General features: G+C 38.3%; 1 protein-coding gene across 7 annotated transcripts in view; it reads right to left on the bottom strand.

Moving 5' to 3' along the window:
* Positions 1-22612, bottom strand: part of KDM4C (lysine demethylase 4C) — a 282638-nt gene that overhangs the window by 114572 nt on the left and 145454 nt on the right. For all 7 annotated transcript variants that reach the window (XM_062017621.1, XM_062017619.1, XM_062017624.1 and 4 more), the window contains 2 exons: positions 22166-22527; positions 19784-19895 (listed from right to left, as the gene is read on the bottom strand). In XM_062017621.1, the coding sequence (XP_061873605.1) occupies positions 19784-19895; positions 22166-22527 (474 nt within the window). The remainder of the gene's footprint in view (positions 1-19783; positions 19896-22165; positions 22528-22612) is intronic.

Raw genomic sequence — 22612 nt, 5'->3', positions numbered from 1 at the left:
CAATCACCTGCGACATGAAGTCATCATCTACAATCTGTAGGAACCTCCTGGACTGCGTGTGCTTGGCTGTGTGGCTGTCCCAGCAAATATCAGGATGGTTGAAGTCCCCCATGAGGACCAGGGATGGTGATTGTGAGGCAGCTCTCAGCTGTTGGTAGAAGGCCTCATCCACATCCTCCTCCTGATCAGGTGGCCTGTAGCAGACTCCTGCAACAATATCACCTGCCTTGCCCTGCCCATTATTTTTTACCCATAAGCACTCTACCCGCTCCTCATCCCCACCCAGGCACAGTTCAGTACACATTAATTGCTCCCTCACATAGAGAGCAACTCCACCTCCACGCCTTGTCAGTCTGTCTTTCCTGAACAATACATAACCCTCCCTGGCTGTGCTCCAGCCATGGCAGCTGTCCCACCACGTCTCTGTGACCGCAATGAGGTCGTAGCCCCGCATCCGCACCCACATCTCCAGTTCCTCCTGCTTATCCCCCAGGCTGCGTGCATTGCTGTAGAGGCAGGGCAGGGGCTTACTCAAACACACAGGTTCTCCTGGGCAGGTGCAGGAGGTTCCTCCCCGGTTTGGCTCTTTCTCAGGGTGGTCAGCCTTCTGTATCTCAGCCCAGTGTGCAGATGAAGGGCACTTATCATTGCATTCCCTGTCCTGCCCTGTTTCCCAGCTAGAGGGGACAGCTTGTTCTGTTTTGCTTCTCCCCCTACCCCCCAAGTCCCTTAGTTTAAAGACCTCTTTATTAAATTCGCTAGTCTGTTGTTTCTTTAGTAAAGAAACAAAACAAAACCAAAAAGCGTTATTGTTTCTTTAATAAATCAAACTTTTTTCTCCCTGAGTCCGTTTTGCCCATGACGCTAATTGCTGAGTGATCTCTCCGTCCTCATCTCAACTCACAAGCTGTTTGTTGTATTTCATTCTCTCCTGTCCAGTTTAGGAGGGGGAGTGATTTTATGACTAGGTGGACATCGGGGTAAACCACCACACAATTTTGTCCCTTTGAGGTATGATGACCTTCTCAATCTCCTACTGCAGTCTTTCACTCTCTTTGAATGAACTACAGTACCCAAGCTTCCTGATGCAATCTTCCTGCACGTTATACTCTGTAAGTATCACTCTATCATCACAAGCTCAGCAGCACACCCAGAAAAGGCAAAATATCACTGCCTGTGAGCCTCCTGTGAGCTCAGTGGTTTTTGACCAGCTATGTCATACAGAAGCGCTCAGCTTCTCCATATGCTGCTATGCAATGGTATAAGAGACACAAGCAGCCTTCGGTTGCCACCATTCCAAACTCACCTTAACTGAGGATTCTCAAAGTAAGAATCGATAGCGATTTGTGGTGTCCATATGAACTAAAATATCTCAGAAGCTCCACTGTCATAAGCATGCATACTTTCTACCTTAACTACATACCAGAGCCATTTCCCGGTACTGAGAACCTGGAAAAACAACTGTGGAAGTATCTGGTCCTGTGGTGAAAGACATTCAAATATTGACCTCCAAAAATCACACAAAATCACAAATCCACTTCACAAGCTCAGTGTGTAATGTTTCATGAAGCACTACAATAAAACTCTCACATACTGGCATTTTTCTGAAAAAGTTTGAGAATGTTGTCTCAGCTCTGGTAGAGTAAGTTTTAATGAACAGACACGTTATGCAATGTTGCCAACCAACAACACTCTACAATATACATCATTATTCAGTTCCTCGTGATGAACTGGCCTCACTCTAAGAGCAGTTATCAATGGCCTAAGACAGACAATCTTAAAGATTCAGATCAGCAAATACAGCAATACTGGAGTGCATTTTCTTATATAACACACGAAATAGAGGTAGGGAAACTGTTCTGACTTCTCTGTCTGCTGTATCTTGAATCAAATCACTGGCACTTCCTCATAGTTCACTGCCAGTATGTGCATGAACAGGGCTCTGTACAGGTGTGTGGCAGAACTCCCTGGTGAGAACTCCAACGTGTCATTTGTTTTTTTCAGTTTTCATAACAAAACTTACACTACAAATTAAGTGAAATATCAAATCAATGTCAATATAGCACAGGATACATCTTGCTGTCAGAGGGAATGAAAGAAAATACCAGAGTTGAAACTGACAATAAAATTGGACATGCTTTTCAGCTCAATTGACAGCCCTGTTCAAAAGATTGCAAAGTCTCATGCATAACACAAAAGACAGACGGACAAATGTCCATCTTTAAAGTTTGCACCATCTTCAAAGTCTCCAGCTGAGCTATTCCTGTTGTTTAATCACCATCTGAATCATGACAGTCTACTTTAGATAAATTATTTTCATAGCAACAAATATTGTTCAACAAATTAAGGCTATCACTTCATCTACAAAAATAAACATCTCTTTAGCAGAACACCTTCTCACATAACATCATATTCAAGTCTAAATGTTATGCTTAACCTGAAATACAAATGCTACTTATAAGAATTCAGAATTGCTCAACAATGCAACAGAACTCTAATTATCTGTTTCACTTTCTTATAGTCAAGCTCACTTTTTTCCTGAGACCATGTCTCTGGAGAACTCAAGTAGGTAAGACCCCATGCTTAGAGGCTGATTTCACGAAGATTTATGTGCACACTCCTTGCTTCAAAGTGAAACTGTAAGAACTACCATCCAGTACACTGTGTATTAAAATTCCTTAACTATGAAAATACAGTAGAAAGTTTCTTTAACTATAAAAATTTAAATCCTCTAGTTATCACATGAAGGCTTTACTATCTGGAACATTCCACATCTGATGAAAAATATGAAAAACAAATTAAATAACTTACACCAAAATAAAACATTTTTACAATTAAAAAAGCACTGTGTACATAGCATCTTGCACTATGTAAAAATTCTACTATACAGCTATTTTCAAAACAAGTCCCAAAAAAATGACACAAAAAAATAACACTGTATAAGAAATAAAAATAAAGACTTGTACTTGCTCCACTAGAGAGATCTATATAGACGACCCCAAACTCACATAACTAAAGCAGCTCAATCACACACAGTTGAGAAACAAAATTATTATAGAACTTCCTATCATGCTTGTAAAGTTCACAACATGACTTTAAGTGTACATTGTAATATAAACACAAATATCAAACCAGCTCCTGCTTTTATAGCTGTAAATTAAACTTCACGTTGCCCTTGTGTAAAGAGTAAGAGCCACCAGGACCTTCTAAGATTTGGTGCGCTGACAAAGATGTATTACTCAAAGGAAACAAATTTCAAACTAATATCTAGAGTTTCAAGAATTCCCTGATGCCACAGAGGAAAAAAAGAAAACCCTCAAGATGACCTTATTTATTTTCCTGGTTTAGGCCCATCAGCAGACAAAAGACCAGTATTAGACTCAAGTACCAAAGGCTTGAGAATTGCCAAGGGGCAGGGAGGGCTTAACTGCCGATTTTGTCCCTGACAAAACAGTTCAGGCTACTCGGCTTGGGGAAGAAAACAGAAAATAATTTAATCCACCGCCAACTAAAACATAACCATAAAACCCCAACACATAACCAACATAAAACAACACAGAGTGGTACAACGATGAAGAGCACGACCAGCCCTTTAAGACCATCTTCTCCTCACCCCTCCCCTTTTACCCGGCTCAGAGTCCTGATCCTGGTGTCTTTATCTCCTCCCCTCCTTGAACGGCTCAGGGGTACAGGGAATGGGGCTTTCAGTCAGTCTATTCTGGACGGTTTCTGCCATTTGCCTTTCCTCAGGCCAGGTGGGCTCTGCACCAGTCCTCCCTGCTCCTCCACGGGGTACCTCACACACCCGGCAGCCCTGCATGGACTACTCCGACCTGTGTTCATCCCAAAGGCTGCAGCTCCTCTCTGCCTCTCACGTGGGGCTGCTCTGTGGCGTGCAGGCTCTCCAGCACGGCCTGCGCCATGGTCGTCTCCCCACACAATCTGTCGCCCATCCGGGTGCACTCACCCGGAGCTGCTGGTGGCTCTCAGTCCTGCCATGGCCCTGCATGGGTTGCAGGGGTTCAGTTGCATTCTCACCATGGCTTGCAGAGGGGTCTCTGGTCTGCTACTCCTTCCTTCCCTCCTCTGACTGTGGGGTCTGCATGGTCGCCTCCATTTTGCACCACTCTTAAACCTCCTCCCAAGCACTTCAAATTCCTGTCTTTAAATAGAGCTGGCAGAGGTGCCAAATTGGTTCAGCTGGGCCGGAGGTGGGTCTGAACCCAAGAGCCAGGGGAAAGTCCAAGAACATTTTACCGGCTCTTCACTACAACTTCTTGCCCCTGTTACCAAGCCATAGTGGCTCCTCGCTAAACCATGACATTTATAAACAACTTAAAATGAATGCCATGCTCGATATTTCCTAGGATAGAAGACAAAAAACATATGTTGAAGAGGATCTATTATTCAGCAGACATTCCTTCATTCCACCTAACAAACACGGGTAGTCTCCTGAAAATCTTCTTGGTGATGAAGGTCTATGTAAATCAGAGCTCTGTTCCCTTTACTTGCATTGTAATGTTCCATGCATCGTGTGACTTATCAATAAGCTCCTGAAGTCGAAGAAGACTCAGAAGTCACACGCAAGAACTCTGTGTACTTTAATCTCAGGGAACAATCTAGAGAGTGATTGCCTACAGCTGTTGTAAAAGAAAGAAAAGTTTACCTCAAAATCAAGGAGGCCTACTTTTTTAGATAAATGTCTGTCTTAGCTGAGTGGATTGGCTGGTCATGTAAATGTTTTTTCCTCAGTTAATTACATGATTGCAAATGTCTTCCTGAGATAGACAAACCAGTCATGGGAAGTGCATATACAGTTCAGTCCAACATATGAGTATTAAAAGTGAAGACTCAGCAACTGAAAAGGGCAATACGTTTGAGCTGACTTCAACCCATGTTCTCCTTCCCAGCAAACATTGACAGCATCGTGGCAGTGAGCATATCTCTACTAATAATAGGAATCACACTTATACTGTGATCCAATTCTATACTGCAATTGCTATATTGTGCTTGTATTGTGATTTCAGTTCATTGCTGTATCTACTAATGCAAAATCCTGTGCAACACCAACTACCTTCCAGTATATACTAAATACTTCTCATGAGGGACATCTAAAAGAATCCAGTCAGAGAGTATCAGGCTCTGGCATAAGGACCACCACAGAATTCAGTTCTTTACTACTTGTACTTAAATTGTATTTACAGGTAAAAAAACAAAGGCTTGAGTTCTGCAAATGTGTTAGGCATTACAGGCTGAAACACACAGAAATTACCTGAATAAGATGTAAACCGCCAAAGTTGGAATAGATGTTTAAATTGATTTGAAAAAATCTTCATAGGATAGACTATGACAATATACTCTACATGGAAACACCTTACTGACATATCATTAGATATATCACTTTTCTGGTATGCTTTGATAAGCATGTGGAGTGGCCTTAACACAATGAGAGTAACACTTCTTCCACTTCCACCCTCCAGGGAGGGCCTACCATGCAAGTCTGTTGGAATGCACAATTTTTTAATACCTTTACATGAATGAAGCCTCTTCCTTATAACTTCTGATATGTTTCTGGCTGAAATTGTATTACATATTCATTCGGAAGTCTAAAATGGCCAATACTAGCCCCCTAAAAAAGTATTACTAGGGTGATGTAATGCAGGATACTCGTATGTATTTTAGAACATCTCCTCCTTACTGCCACCCCTAACAATGGTCACGGACCTTGATTCTCCATGGAGAACCAGGGCACTTTTACTTCACTGCAAGTACTTCACTTCACTTGTGCTGTTACTCTACCAGATACAATTAATGATGAAGTTAGATATTTTGTCTCCTAAGGAGATATAGCGGTTCTCTTTTTTTCCCAACAGAAAAGCAGAAACACTTGATGAGCCAATTAATGACTTTATGTAAATGAATCACAGTTGTTACAAACCTTAGTACATCATATGATAGCTCATCCTTAGTAGTACTGATACTATAAGGTGATTAGCTATGCCAAACTCCATACTAGTTCTCACTAATATTTACATCTAAAAAAGAATATGTAATGAAATTTTGGATATACCAGTTTTCTAGTGATGCAATTATTTATCTGAATCTGTATCCCTTTATGTTTTTATGAACAGTGAAACATTTCATTAAAGTAAACTGTGTAGATAATAAAAAGAAAATTATGGCCCAGAATCTGTTTCAGTACAAAGGAAACGCCTTCTATAGCAAAGTACTTCTAAACAGTTACTGTGCTGCTTTCCAAGTGGGTAAGTGAATGAAATAAATGTTTTCACAAACATTCTTGGTTTAATAGTTTGTGGCAAACTTGTTCCAACATTTAATACTATTGCTTTGAACGGTTTTTGCTTACTAAGTTAAATTCTAATTCCCAGACGGAAAACATTCGGGCCATTTGCAGAATGGGCTGTTGCCAGTATTTGCTGATTTAACCCAGCAGATGTGAAAAGCCATAGACGTTAATACAGTACAATTTGCTTTTGCCAGTCTCAACAACGATTTTGCTGCTTGGGGTTATGTTCCACTGATGTTTCCTGGCTTTGTACAGCAGCATTCTCTGCTATGAAAAGCAGAGCAGCATCTGTTATTTTTCAGGTAGTTGAGCATAATCTCAGCCCTGGGAGGCAATATCTATAGTTTCAAATGTCCTGGAGGAAATAATGATAATAATAACAATAATAACAACAACAACAATAATAATAATAAAGTCAAGGAAAAAGACTTGCAACTTCACTGTTCCTGCAATATTTCAGCAAACTCAGTTTAAAAAATTATTTTTTTTTCTCAGTAATGAAAGCTTCAGATTTCATAGCAAAATATGAAAATTTAAACCTTTTAATTTCTTGTACAAGAAACTTTATTTCTTGTATGGTACTGCACAGTAACAGGCCTGTAAAGTAGGTATGCATTTTTGGTCAGAGAATCTAATTGCTGAATTATAAATTAACATTTTAGTTCTCATTAGAATTCTATGTAAAGATAGCCATAATGTACCAGAGCTCTAGAGTCTAAGCCTAAAAGCTCCTTGATTAAATAAAATTTAGCTTACAAAGGAAAGTAAATGTAGAATTCTATGTAAAGATAGCCATAATGTACCAGAGCTCTAGAGTCTAAGCCTAAAAGCTCCTTGATTAAATAAAATTTAGCTCACAAAGGAAAGTAATGAAGTGCTTTATTTTAAAAACTACTAAAATAGTTCAAGACATCACTTGTAGCAGATCTTGAAATATTTTGAAAGGTCAGAAAAATTCAGAGTTAAAAACACTTTTTAAAAGGCCATTTGACAAAAATGAAAGACGTATTTAGATACTGGGATATACTCTGATTTTTCTTAAATATATCATTAGAATCGTGTAATGAAACTCACATTTGTTTTGTGATTGCAATTTTGGTGGTGTTGCAATTGCTACACTTTGTTAAATGTAATTTGTACTTGCATTGTGACTGAACTGTGTATTACAATTGCTACACTCTGCTAAATATAATTCATACTTTCACTGTGATTTGAGTGCATTGCTCTACCACTGCTAAATCAAAGTCTCATGTAATTTCCAACGATTTCAAACAATAAATTTTTGTGTTATTTATTAAAACCTCCACATGTGTAACATCTAAAAGAACATGGCCAGATTGTATTATACTCCGATATAAGCTGACATAGTACGTAGGATATTCTTGAGGGTGAGTGGTAACCATTAAAACAGGAATGATTACTCTGGCAAAACACGCTTCTTTATTTGGTGTTAGTCACAAATAAGAACCTTGTAGAGAAGATCAGCATTTGCAATAAAGAACAGTTAGTGATTCGACTGACTGTAGATAAGACCACAACCATTTAAACAAGGAGACAGAATTATTTAAAATATTTAAAATACTAGCAAAGGCTACAAAAATCTCATCGGTAACTTTGAAAAGGAGAGATGGGAAAACCACAACCAGGACTTTTCACGGACAGCAGAACAAAGCACTGATCCCAATTTAGGATTAATTTGAAAAATGGAAAGAGTCTAACAAACTGAAGAAAGGAGAGAAAAGCAGGGCTTCACAGGTTGCTGGGGATTTACTTGTGAGTACTGGTGCATTAGTTAGAAAGAGGAAAACACAACATGCTAGAACAAGAGAAAGGAACAGTTAGATAACATTATGCATAAGCAAGGTACACAGAGAATCAAAATAAGTTTTAAGACTCAAAGTTGCAACATCAAATCATATGTGATGTCCATACACATAGGGATCATTTACTATGTTCTACTGAAACAGATCTCATCCAAGTGATGGCCACCAAGGACAATGAAGGATCAAGATATAACTGGTTTGATGCCGATCCTTTTCAGGTGACTCATGAGAAGACAAAGTTTTTATGAAAGTGTTTGCTCCCGTGGCAAAAACCAACCAATCATAGAAAGCAAGCAATGGGCTGGAATCAGTTGCAACTCCCACATTCCTTCACAGAAACATCCAGCACTGTGACAGCAAGCATATTATAAGGCACAGGTAATGAAATTCACATTGGCATTACACCTGAATTATACATTGCAGTTGCTATGCTCTCCTAAATGTAGTTTGTATTTCTATCATGATTTGAGTGCACATTGTATTACTCTGCTAAATTAAAAACTAACGTAAATTCAACTTCAAATAAGTAAACTTTCTATCATGCACTGAAATTTCCATGCATAGTATAGCTAAGAGGTACTTGTCAGACCTTAATGGGCTCCAGCTTTTTGCTCTAAGAAATGGTAAAGTAACTCAAATGTATTTAATTTTCTTTGTTCTGTTGCTAGTACATGACCTTTGAGAAAACTCTGAGGACATTCATGGTGCAGAGAATCAGTTTACATTTACATAGTCTGTAAAACTACAGACTATGCAGGTTTTTTTAAAGCTTCCATTTTTATCTGCTGACTAATTCTTGCAACAAAAACACTCTTTACTTCAAACAGTGGACTGTAAGATAACCTGCAAATATAAGGAGTAAAATTTATTTTTCATCCACTAAATTCCCTAAATACCTTCACAATTTGTTTTGTGAATATGGAATGAGGAATTGAGCCATAATAATTCGGGCTCAAATTCTCAAAACATCTACTAATTCTGCCTATGTAAGCTGAAGAACAAACAAAAAATTCTTACTGATACTAAAAAACACAAACTACACAGTGATTCCAGAAATACAGACACTTACATTGTCCAAAAAACAAGTTCAAAGGTGACCCATTAGTCAAGCAACTGTATTTAAAGTGTAGACATGAGGCCACAGAAAGGGTGATGTTCTTATATCCATAAGACTTGCTAACATGAAATATGTAAAACATATGTGTGTTACAATTTCCATTTTTATATATATGTACATTATAGCAATTCCAGTAATTTCACCTGTCTTAACATTGTTTAAGTTTAAAGAATAGCCACAGTATTACTAATTTAATTTTAAAAGGCATCTCACGAAAACTGAAACAGAAACAAAAGAAAATCTACTGTAATTTACCACCTAGCCTATCAGCAAAAAATATAGCTGTCACTGTAAAATCATTACAAGAACAGACTACAAGCTGGAAGATATCTAGTCTCTTGAAAATCTTTAATGCACAGTGCTGTGAAAGACTTATTACCAGCTGCTTTCTCCTTTCCATTCCCCCACATAACATTTTAGAATTTTTAATGAACAAACTTTTTATTCTGCATTTCAGTTCAGTTTGCTTGCAATCACTGTACTTAACAGCTAGAAGATTTCATCAATAGCTAAAATTAGACTAGAATTTTTAGAAACTGTTACTGCTGTCCACATACATGCTTACTGATTACTAATGAAATACCATAGTTTGTCATCCAGTTTCAAGAGCTTACTAAAGCTCATTTAAGCTAGCCAATTCTAACTGTAGTACAGGTATTTCAATTTAGACTCTTTTTTCCCCACATAATTAAGGACTAGTTATGCCTAAAAGTCTAACTACGTGTATCTGTATCCTTGTATTTGGTACATATGATGTCAACAATGCAAAATTAGTGGATCATAAAGGATTTAATGAAATGCTTACACTACTCTACACAAAAGGCAAACCTATCATTTTATTTAATTCTTCCACTTTGTTGTAAATTGATATGTTGTTAATATCTGGAAACTCGAAGGATAACACCTGAAAAACAACACTGGAGTGTTCCCTACCTTTGTCAGTTACCAACTGGAGTTAACAAACACTGATGATATTTTCAGTGTAAAAGTATTAGCATAGTAAGCTTTCTCTCCCCAATTTTCTTTCTAATAATTTTCCAAGCTAGCATAAAATCTATTTCTTACTAAGTTCCGAAACACCCTACAAAATTTGTCCAACCTATGTGTCAGTATGTGTATCTGTACACAAGTGGAAAAATACAGAAGAGCTTCTCCTGATTTTCAGGCATCCTTTGCCTATTAATAAGTGTCACTAAGAATTTACATAATTTTTTGGTACTTTTTCATTTTTCTAGAAGTTAAATGCATTCTCATTGCACAAGTTGACAAGTATTATACAGTTAAATAAATATCCCAGTATTTAAAGCCAGTGTTTTAAAAATATACAGTGTTTTATAAATACTTTGGAGCAGATACACCAAGATACTCTCACTGTTGCTACTTCAGAGTAAAAATAGAACATCAAGTGTGGAAAGCATATCTTATGGTTATTTTATATTTCTTGGTCAGCACAAATCAAACCTAGGTCAGTATATCATTCTATTTACTCCACGTAAAATACAAGTGAAATTCTCAGAAACCAAATTTCTTACAATTAAGCAATGCTTACAATTAAAATTGTGCTGAAGTTCCTCACTAAAACAAGGCCTCGGGTAGTTAGTTATCTTCATAAATTAAGTATGGAAGATGCAAACCAGAAAGACTCGATCACTGGTTCAAATTCACATGACAAATCAATGCCTGAATTGGAATTATAAATTAATAGCTTCAGGATACGGATCACTAAAACAAATATCCCATAAACATTCCTTACACTAAACAACAATTGCATTCAAACATGCTCAAGAATCAATTTCTTAAGTATAATTATTTTGTACGTTTAAGAAAAACGTATTACACACACTTCTCAGCCAAAAAAAAAGCATTTAGCAAAACTTCATTTGCATTAAAATCAAGTAATTTCCAATACTGACAGCTTATAAAGCAGCTTCAGAGTTTGACAAAGGTGACGATAACTAGGGGCTAGATTTTTTTTTTTTTTTAATTTGGGGAAAAAGATAAATATTACTATGATATCTTGGAACTAGGATAATTTATTAGGCAATCCTCTGTACCAATATCTCAGAGAATTAATCCTCATTAAATGCAAATCATACATTTTCTGTTTTGCTTTGACTGTAATTATAGAAACAGCAGCTCAACTCCAGAAGATAACCTTACTGAACAGACATCTGTCTGCTTGGCAAACGTCATACCCAGTTTGCCTACTAAGTCCATAGCTACCCTTCAGTAGGCTACTGAGAGGCCACACTAAGGCAGCAGGACTGCCAACTCTATCCACTCCTTTAAGGGGTTAAATATTGTATTTTCAAGTCAAGAAAGCTATACAATTAGAGTTGTAGGGTTCATCTAGAGGACAAAGAGTCTTAATGATCACTACATATACCACTGTCCAGCAAATGAGGCATAGATGTTAAGAGGAACTGGTTTATATTCGTCTCTTGAATCAAAGTAATGCCTACCCTTAGATCCTGGCATCTGTAGATATACATTCAAAAAAACGTAAGCTCTGCCTGTGAAAGATGTTAAGGGAGAAGAGTTACCAGTGGCAATAACCAGAGTTGTCAGTTCTTATTGTTTCTGGACATCACCTGCGAGTGCAAAAGAGTTTACAAGAGTATTGGACATTCAGAAAAAGCTTACATTTGACCTTTCAACACCTTCCTCTCTTAAGTATAATTTTGTCAAGCTTTTTTTGATCTTCAGGATACCACATGCTACACAAGTGCTACAACTTTTTATTAATTATAGTAATAAAATCTTGAACAATGAGTTTAAACAAATCAGAAACAATGTAGGTATCAGAGGAAAGGAGAGAATGCATGTTCTTCTAGTATAGTGATAGCTGCAAGTGGAATGTAGCACCAGTCTCTTCCAATGCTACACAATGAAGCATGAAAAACGCAAGTTCTGTACTTGACTAACTCATACTTCCAGGGGAGCAAGGTATTTTCAAAGAATTAAAACTCCACTCCAAAATCAGATCAATACATTATGGGAGTGATATAAATACCGCAAACTGTAATACTAATGTGGCAAAGACTATTATGTGTCTATCAACGTTTCACAAATTCTTCCTTCTAAATAATACGAGACAAAAAAAGAAATTAACATTTCTTTCTGAACTAAGTAAGAATCTTCAAGAAGAATCTGGCATTTTAAGCTCTGAAGCAAAGGAATCAGAATTGCATCTACAAGTGTAATTTTTCCCCTATTTCAGCATGTTTGACGTATTTGTAACATTTCTGTATGTGTTTACTAGTATCAGATCAAGCACATCCCACAGGATACTGAGTGAACATAAAAAACAAACAAGTTTCATTTTATTTCATAGTAGAAGCAAAACTATAGTTGTAAAACTAGTAATCTTCAGTAATTAAACTATTGTCCAAGCCATTCTTTCCATTAACAATAGTTTTTTCTATTTCAGCTTCCTTATCTTACAAAGTAAAAAGAGTAAAATGACTTTGAACTTCTGAATCATAGTTCAAACACTAAAAAACGTATGCAAAGAAACCCATACTGCAACGGCAAATTTTAGTCAACTTAAAACAGTTCTAATGTTGTGTGCCCAAATATTGCTGGAAAGAAATCTCTGGGACCAATCAATGTGCATCCAGAGTCAGCACGCTTGCTCCTTCTGCTGAATCTGCTTTTTTATTGCTTAAGTGAGCAGAAAGATAACTGCATTAGATACAAAAGAATAATATTACCACAAGCTAATATACCACATTGAGCACAAGATCAAGGTTCATTACGTAAAAATTATTAGTATTTTGAGTGTGACACATAGCTCACATAGTACTGCTGCACTTACTATTCTGAACTGGTAGCCTAAGCTGTAATTTCTGGGATTGATTCTCCAGTCCCAAATATTTCTCATTGCTCAGTCCTTCAGGCATTGATTCCACAAAACCAATCATAATAAGGGAGACCACAAAGAAACAGTTCACCCAATCATTTTTCTGTATAAGTAACATTCAGGTCACATAAAGAAGCGTACAGAAGTGATAAAATGAAAATACAAAACTTGATGCCCAAGCAATCCCATACAAAGAAAAATTCTTGCCACAAAACTCTCTATTAATAGCAAATTCAGAAATATCTGCTAAGATTTAAGTATGGTGTCAAATATTAGACTGTTCTATTTGCGAAATTATGATTGTGAAATGGCTGACAACATCAAAGAATGTTGCTTCCATATTGTCCTGGTTTAGGCCCATCAGGGAACAAAAGCCTACCATTAGCCTCAAGTACCAAAGACCTGAGGATTGCCAAAAGGCAGGGAGAGCTTAATTGCTGCTTAAGGTCCAGGACAAAACAGCTCAGGCTACTGGGCTTGGGGAAGAAAACAGAAAATAATTTAATCCATCACCAACTAAAGCATAACTATAAATCTCCAAAACATAAACAAAATAAAATAACACAAAGTGGTACAACAATGAAGAGTCCCACCAGCCCTTTAGGACCACCTTCTCCCCACTCCTCCCCTCTTCCAGGGCTCAGAGCCCTGATCCTGGTGTTTTTACCTCCTTCCCCCCCTTGAATAGCTCAGGTGGGCAGGGAGTGAGGGTTTCAGTCAGTCTGTTCCTGATAGCCTCTGCCATTTGTCCCTCCTCAGGGCAAGTGGGCTCTGCACCAGTCCTCCCTGCAGGTCCGTGGGGTAGCTCACACGCATGGCAGCCCTGCAGGGGCTGCTCCGACGTGCATTTATCCCAAAGGCTACAGCTCCTCTCTGCCTCTCGTGTGGGGCTGCTCTGCAGCGTGCAGGTTCTCCAACACGGCCTGGGCCATGGCCGTCTCCCCACACAGTCCCTCGCCCGTCCGGGTGCACTCACCCGGAGCTGCTGGTGGCTCTCAGTCCTGCCATGGCCCTGCATGGGTTGCAGGGGTTCAGTTGCATTCTCACCACGGCTTGCAGAGGGGTCTCTGGTCTGGTGCTCCTCCATCCTTCCTCTTTCTCTGACTGTGGGGTCTGCGTGGTCGCCTCCATCTTGTATCACTCTTACACCTCCTACCAGCACTTCAAATTCCCATCTCTAAATAGTGATCACGGAGGTGGGTCTGAACCCAGGAGCCGGGGGAGAGTCCAAAACCTCTTTACTGGGTCTTCCCTGCAACCTGCTCCCCCTGTTACCAAGCAGAAGCTGCTCCTTGCTAAACTATGACACACATTAACAGTCTCTGATCACTTCTACTCACAAAAACTCAACAGAACCCTAGTATCTAAAGAACTTCAAATATATTAATTTGAATATAAATTATCTGTATTAAAAATGGCTACAGACTATCCAACTGGTAGAAAGTGACATGATTTGCTCACTATGATGCCTCAGTACCTTCACTTTTCATAACAGCACTAGCCCATATCATCTTCTTCCTCAATTTTGTTTGCATTTATGATTTTACTTAGATAAATAAAACTATAAATTAATGTAACACTACAAAAATCCTCCTTCTAAAGGAAGAGATAAGCTCAAAAATAAAGGTGCCACGAGACATTTCATAGTCAGTACTGGCATTGTTTTTGTTCACAACACACAGAGAAGAAATGAGTAACGATGCAAGAATTACATTTCTGGTAACTTCAGAATACAGATGAAACACCTTCATAAAGAGGAATATAGTCGTAACTATGTCAACACTGACTACTTTCCTGGGATCTGACCACAAACATTCTTGAACATTATCAGAAGAAGCCTCTTTGACTGACATCCATCTAGCCACAGATCTCTTAAGTTGCATGTCAGCATTCACCAGGAAAGCTAGTGAGGCTTCAGTTTTCCAGTATGTCTCTGTACTTTAAGTGTATGTCTTGGATACATTCACCCAAAATATATTGTTTCTCTTCTGGTATTCTCACAAAAGCATTCTGACAAATTAGGTACCAGTGAGAAATGCATGATGCATGAAAATAATAGTGGAAACGTTGAATCCTGTTCTCCTTTTAGGGGTCCTCACTACAAGTGGGATAACAAAGTCCTGGAATGTGTCCCAAGAAGGGCAATGAAGCTGGGGAAGCAACAAGAAGCAACAAGCATTGGTCTTTTTTCTCAAGTCACATGTGACAGGACAATAGAAAATGGCCTCAAGTTTTCCTCCTAATGGGTTGTCAAGCACTGGAACAAGCTGCACAGGAAAGCACTAGAGTCATCATCCCTGGAGGTATTCAAAAGACATGGAAATGTAGCACTTGGGGCCATGGTTTAGTGGTGGAGTGTTGTAGGCGCGCGGAAGATCTTGGGTTGTAACGCAAGAGGTGGAAGGTATAGAAGAGGCGGGCACAGGGTGGAGTGAAAGGAGGTGCTTATGTTAGCAGATAAAAATGCATGGTGCAAGCAATAAGGTGGAATAAAGCATCATCCATACTGAGTATGCAGTAATCCTTTCCCCGCAGTGGTCAGTGAGCTGAGTGATCCGTGTGGGCGGCCTGGTGATGTTGCCGGTAGCAGCAACAGTGGAGCTGCTAAACTGTTGGACTCAATGATATTAAAGGTTTTTTCCAACTGAAATGAATCTATAATCCCAGTTACATCTAGGAAGTACCAGTAACTGCCATGTCCAATAAAACTCTTAATTACTTCTTTTTATCAATAAGCCGACAGGTGCTTAAGAGGTACTTGAAATTATTTTAATAACTTTTCTTTCCTAAGAAAAGTACACCCTTATCTATCAGAAAGACAATAATTACGTAAAGAGGAAAGACTGCAAGATATAAGATTACTTATTAGGATGCTGTTACTTTCACATAAAATTAAGACATCGTGAAGCCGACAAACTGCTGGATATGACAGCAACAGCAGAGCAGAATCCTTGAGATTAGTAAAACAGTGCAACCACATTATTGTCATGTAGCCAGACTATATCATATACAAACCATGCTTAAACAGAAATTCTTACACTGTGTTTTAACTGTAACATGGAAAAGGCATAATCAGGGAAAAGGAATACAATCTCTAATTAAAAAAGAGCAATTTCACTGCAACCTACCACATACTTAAATCTTTAATTACTTTACTAGACCAATCTTAATATTAATATCATCCTTTTTGTGTAAATTACCATAACACTTTCTGAAATATGCTGTCTAGCCCTCAAGGTATCCAAACACATCCATATAATACACAGATCTTGGGCTGAAGCCTTCTCTCATTTTCAGAGAGATGCTTAACAGCTAATTGAAGTATCATGTTTGGCAAAATGGTGGCTCAGATAAAAATGACAGTATGGCTTTCCCAAACTAGAGGCACAAATCAGTGACTTGGATCAATGGCTTGGAACAAGGCGAGAGATGTATTGATGAGGGAACAGTTAAAATTACAGCACCCAGATCAACAAAGCCTAAATTGGTGCTAACTGAAAGCATAATATTCCTTAACTACAAGAGGAAGAATCAGCTAACAGGCATACCGTCTCTCTGAAACCAAGAAAATTTACCTGTAACTGTAAGAAACAGCTACTGTTGACTTCAAGTAATAACTGAGGAAAATGAAAAAAAACCCAGACTATCAGGAAGTCCAACAAGACTCTTGTATCATTTAAAGAACAGAGTAAGAGTTCCAAGCAAAATCCATATATAAAGTGTAGGTAAATACAGAAGTACAAAGCAATACTGGAATCAGATCTGTAGCCACAGACATGCTAACAGCTCTGTTCTGTACTACACAAAGTGTCTGAAGGAATGTGACAACCAATCTCCAGTTCTTCCACCTGAAGAGATACTGAAGATGAGTACCTGAAAAACCTATGAACTACAGAACTAAAAAATGCTACAGCAATATGGAAAAGGAATGCATTTGCTTTCCATTTTGATGGATAGTTTTGATGCACAGTTCAATAAGCTTCACAAGCCACGTTTGATAGCACAAAGTAGCTTTATTCATCAACCTTGGCTGGCTGTATATGTGATTGCTAGATAAAGGAGATTTACTTTTTATATTTACTTCAGGGAATCACGTCCCTATTTTGAGTAAATTTCTTAGCTTTTGTAGCCAGTCTGCAAACCATGGTGGCTCTCTAAAGCACTAAAGTAAGCTCTCAAAAAAAGATGACATGTTTAATTGCTTTTAATGCTGTTGATATCTAGTTACAGAGCACTAAGAATTCTTTACTTACTCACTTAGTACAGAACTCTGTTCTATATATCACTGTCACGTATCTCCAATATTTATGGACATTCTTCTTTTTCTTCATTTCTACTTCACTCCATGGCTTGAAATGCCAGAAGATATCATACAGTATTCAAGAACATGCATAACTGTAATTATAGTAAGGATCTGGACATGTATCTTCAAAACATTAGTCTAACATTCCACTTCTTATTGATGCAATTAAGATAAATAATTTAATTTCTTGGTCACTACTGAGCATTAAAATAAAATTACTTAAAATACCTGAATGCCAAATAAGTCCAATCTTGCATATTCCCAGGGTGGCTATTTGCCCTGTTTCCAGTTGCTTCATGCCATTTAAAAGTAAGCAGAAAACTGCTCAAAGAAAATGTCTCAAGAATTGTTCATCTGGGGAACTACAGGGGAGACTGTTTGCTGCTTTCTAATACACAAAAGTTATATCCATTACGTCTCAAACAAGAACTGTATTTTTCACCTCTTTCTGTGTTTGTGAAAGTATGGTACTTTTAATGTCTGACACACTATTCACTACTTGCAACTCTGTATGTTACTTAGATACAGTCAGAAGCATATAGAGAGATACAAGACATGGACATGACATACAGATCAAAATCAAATTTGAAACTACTATATTCAATCAATAAAAACTGATTTACCAAAACTACATGGAGACATATGTTCAGTTCTTTCTATATGAGACCCTGGAAATTAAGACATACGTAAAGACTGTTAGTAAGCTCTTGATGACAGAAGTCTGTAGCTTTTTTCTTGAATATGAACTATAGCACTCTAAGACATAACTGCAAGTATCCAATGTCTATCAAAAAACAGGCAGCAAAGAAAAAGTAGCTTTAAAGCACTATAGGAGGCTAAGGCTTACACCCAAGTTTAAAATTCAAAGAATTCTTATGCTACTTTTAGCTATGTTTATACACAGAAAATATTACAATTAAGGACAAGTGCTGTGACTTCTAATACAGAATATATGACTGGTGAAAACATCTGTTTTAAATGTCATCTTATTGTTCAGAGTTTTTTTGCAAATATAGAAAAAATGCTTTTAGAAGAATTTGAGTGAAAACAGGTAAAAAGTAGACGACTTGCCTGCAGATCCAGAGGTCTCACTGTTTAAAATTCCTATCCAAAATGAAAGAGTAGGAAAAGCAATGATGAGCACTCCTCAGACCCGCACCAAGATGAGAAGCAGAAGGCTGACTACTCTGAGGGAGGGAGGGATCCTCTTGCACCCACCCAAGGAAACCAATATGATCAAGTAACCCCTCTGTGGAAAAAGTAGGGCACGAAGCAGGATTGTAACCCTGGACTTCAGGTGAGCAGACTTTGGCCTCTTCAAAGACCTGATTAGAAGAATCTCATGGGGTTCTAGATGGTAGGAGCGCCCAAGAGAGCTGGTCAATCTTTGAGCACCATTTCTTCCAAGCCCGAGATCCTCACGAGTAAAAAAATCAGGCAAAAAGGTCTATGTGGATCAACAAGATGCTACAGGAGCAACTAAACAAGAAGAAAGAAGTCTGTGGAAGGTGGAAAAAAGGCTTGGGTCACTTAAGAAGAGTAGAGGAATGTTGCCAGAACATATATGGATGAAACCATGAAGCCCAAGTCCTTCTGGAATTAAACTTGGCAAGGGAAGTAAAGGAGAGAGGCACCTGGATTCCTGGTGAGCAGCAAACTAACCATGAGCCACCAATGTGCCCCCGTGGCCAAGAAGGCCAATGGCATCCTGGGATGCATCAAGGAGAGTGTGGCCAGCAGGTCAAGGGAGGTTCTCCTCTCCCTCTACTCTGCCCTGGTGAGGCCTCATCTGGAGTACTGTGTCCAGTTCTGGGCTCCTCAGCTCAAGAGGGACAGGGAAGTGCTGGAGAGAGTCCAGCGCAGGGCCACCAAGATGATCAGGGCATGGGAGCATCTTTCTTATGAGGAAAGGCTGCAGGACTTGGGGCTGTTCAGCCTGGAGAAGAGAGGACTGGGAGGGGAGGAGCAGGGGGAGTGGAGTCTCATTAACACAAATATTTCAAAGGTGTATGTCAAGAAGATGGGATGGTACTTCTTTCTGTTGTCTCCAGTGACAGGACAAGGGATAATGAAACCTGAGGAGAAACCTCTTCCCTATGAGGGTGAGGGAGCCCTGGCACAGCATTCCCAAGGGAGGATGTGGAATCTCCTTCTCTGGAGTTTTTCAAAACCCCCTTGGATGCATTTCTGTGTGACCTGATTGAGGTGGACCTGCTTTAGCAGAGGACATGGGCTAGATGGTCTCTTAAACTCCCTTCCAACTCCCATCATTCTATGATTCTATGATACTATTTCATCTTAGTTGTTTTTGCAAATGCATATATATACGGTTTTATAATGACAGGAAAAACATAGTGAGTAGTACACTCACCTTCATCACCAGTAGCTTGCTGTTTAACCAAAGTCATTGGAGATCTAGCTGGGGGTTTATTTAGTGGATGACGCCAACTCTTGGATATTTTCTTTCTTTCAATCTCCGCTGACTGAAAAGATAAAAAAAAGCAACTTATATAATATGTAATTCTGCCAAGTTAATTTTGATAAGCAAAAACATTCTTCTATAAATAAGCACAGACCTCAATTGTATAAAAACTATCAGGGTACTTGAATCACCTTCATTGTACAAAATAAACATTTCTATCTATTTCAAAATATATACTTTAATTAAAAAAGAGCAATCTGTGTCAAACACACATGGTTTGAGGTATAGCTAATTGCAGCCCTCCCCAAACTACAGAGTGTAAACCCTGTCCTGTTCAGCCACGGTTGAGAGGAAGAACAGCCCAAACAGCCCTAAGTACAACACAACAACTAACTGGGGCTGGGAAAATCAGGCAGAAATTCACTGGTTTCATTTGTGAAACAGAGCAAAATTTCTGAGGAAGTTAAAAAAATATCCAGGGGTAAAAAAATTAGAAGTCCTATATGTGATTAACATGTTGATTTGAGTTATGAAGAAATTGTTTCCTCCCACAAGCTCCCTTATGTACACTCCTCTTGAAGAATGTACATGCCAAGCTTCAAGAACTAAAGCCAACACTACAAAACCTAGAAGTGCAGCTTCAACGGCTCCAGATTTGAGTGCCAGTGGAGAACCACAAAGTAACCAGCTACTGATAGTATCTCCAGGTTCAGGAGCAAGCAGACTGACCGGTGGGAAGGACAGGAGTCAAGGGATTCCTACTGACCACAAGTCCTCAACACTTTGAATCTAACTCAGCAGGTAACACATGCCCCTTGATCTACTAGAAAATGCAAAGTAACTTACAAAACATCATATCCACTGTGATAAGCAAAGGGAAGTTGTTTTTTTAAAGCACAGGAGGGGTTTATGATCTAGAAAAAGCTACCAACTAACTAAAAGGGAAGGAAAATCACACTTCTTAATTACATGTATACCATGTAATGCTTCTTCACTTGAGAGTATGCATTTATACTGAAAGATATTTGAAACTTCAAATACAAATGGTTGAAAGGCACAGAAAAAATAATCTCTAATACAAGTCAATTAAAACATGTTTATAGTGTTCCTTTTTATTACAGTGGAAGGGCATGAGCCCAGATTATTAAAACCCAAAATGTTGCAAAAAAAAATCATTAGTGCATAGTGAAAGGGTGAGTACGATTTCACTTTAGCTTCTAAAACATATTTCCCACCAAGTTTCATCGAGATTGGGCAGCATATTTCCTCCTCTCTGCCAAACTGGGATTGAACTCACAACTCAGAAAGCTACTGTGCCTACCACTACTGTTTAATTTTTCATTGTTTCCCTAAGTCCAAGGTGCCTACTCTTCATAGGAGAATAGCAAGATCAAAAGAAGCCTGTAAGTTTATAAAAGTTCCAGTAAGAAAACATTTGTAAACTTATTACTTAAGAAATATAAAATATATTCTTTTAATTAGAAGGATCTTTGCCTTCAAGTGTTTCCTGTACATGTTTTAGGTCATTTCCAAAATCGAAGAATAGCAAGTTTCATACTCTGAAATCACCCTGTCCTGACTAGCCTGCTTAGACTCGAGATTGAAATGGATCTTGAAGATTCACTTTCTCTAACTTCAATACCATGCATAAAGTTTCAAACAAAACCAAGAAGTCCAGACAAGTCCAGAAACTATGTAAGATAACAGAAAAAAAGCAACTGTTTCCACCTAACTCAATGTAGTGATCCATCAACTTTGCTTCATATAATTCTTCATTTGAGAAGGGTTTAAGTCCTAAAATAAATTGCCATGTGCTTCCACACTGATTTTGTCCTTAGACAGTAAGTTTCTCAAAATCAGCCCATTCTGCTGACACTTTACCAGCATACTGTTAACTTTCCCTGAGAGTAAAACTAGCCCTTTTTTTGCAACAAAGATACATTATATCAAATACAGCACTCATCTCTAAATTTTATTTTCATGTTAATAGCAATAATTAAAGCTGACAACCTTGCTCATACTGGCAGGCAGCAAACATGGGAATAACTTGAGAATAGTTGTTGACAGGATTCACAGATACAAAGTTAAATTACTAGATATCAAAAATCAGAGGGAAACTGTCAACAATCAAGCTCCAGAAATATTCTACTCTTGGATCCAAATTCCCACTCTTCTCAACACTTCAAAATATGTTCAAATTAGCATCTGATTAAAATCATGCATATTCTTAAGTGCTCTAATATGGATATCAGGTCTCATTAGAAACACGATCATTCAGAATTCATTAAATCAAGAATATATTACTATAATGGTATAATTTGCTTCACATACACTGGATGTTTCCATGTCATCTTCCTCATCTTTTTTCACACAGAGCACTTCTCCATGTGCCAGGCTACTTTCACAGCTTTCTAGGTCACTGATATTATCCTCTGCCAAGATGTTTTCTTCTTTATCTGGGTTTTCTTCTTCAGAAGCTCGTCCCTCACACTTATGGTATGGTATGGACGAATTAGACTCATTCTGAGATTTCAAACTCTCTTCTTTTCTACAGCTACCAGAAGTGGGCGTGTGGGTCGCAGAATCTTCAGATCTGACAAGAGGATGACTGGAATCTATCCTGTTCTCATCTTCTGTTTTTGTTTTCTCTAGTACAGGAACAGGGCTTGAAAATGAGTCTGAATGGATGCTTCCTATGGATCAAGAACATGTTAATAAATCTCACTTTATATTATTATATTCCATTTAACAAAAATCTGAGTTACTCAAACACAGAGC

This window comes from Colius striatus, chromosome Z, assembly GCF_028858725.1.
Source record: "Colius striatus isolate bColStr4 chromosome Z, bColStr4.1.hap1, whole genome shotgun sequence".
NCBI lineage: Eukaryota > Metazoa > Chordata > Aves > Coliiformes > Coliidae > Colius > Colius striatus.
This window is presented reverse-complemented; position numbering and strand designations above follow the sequence as displayed.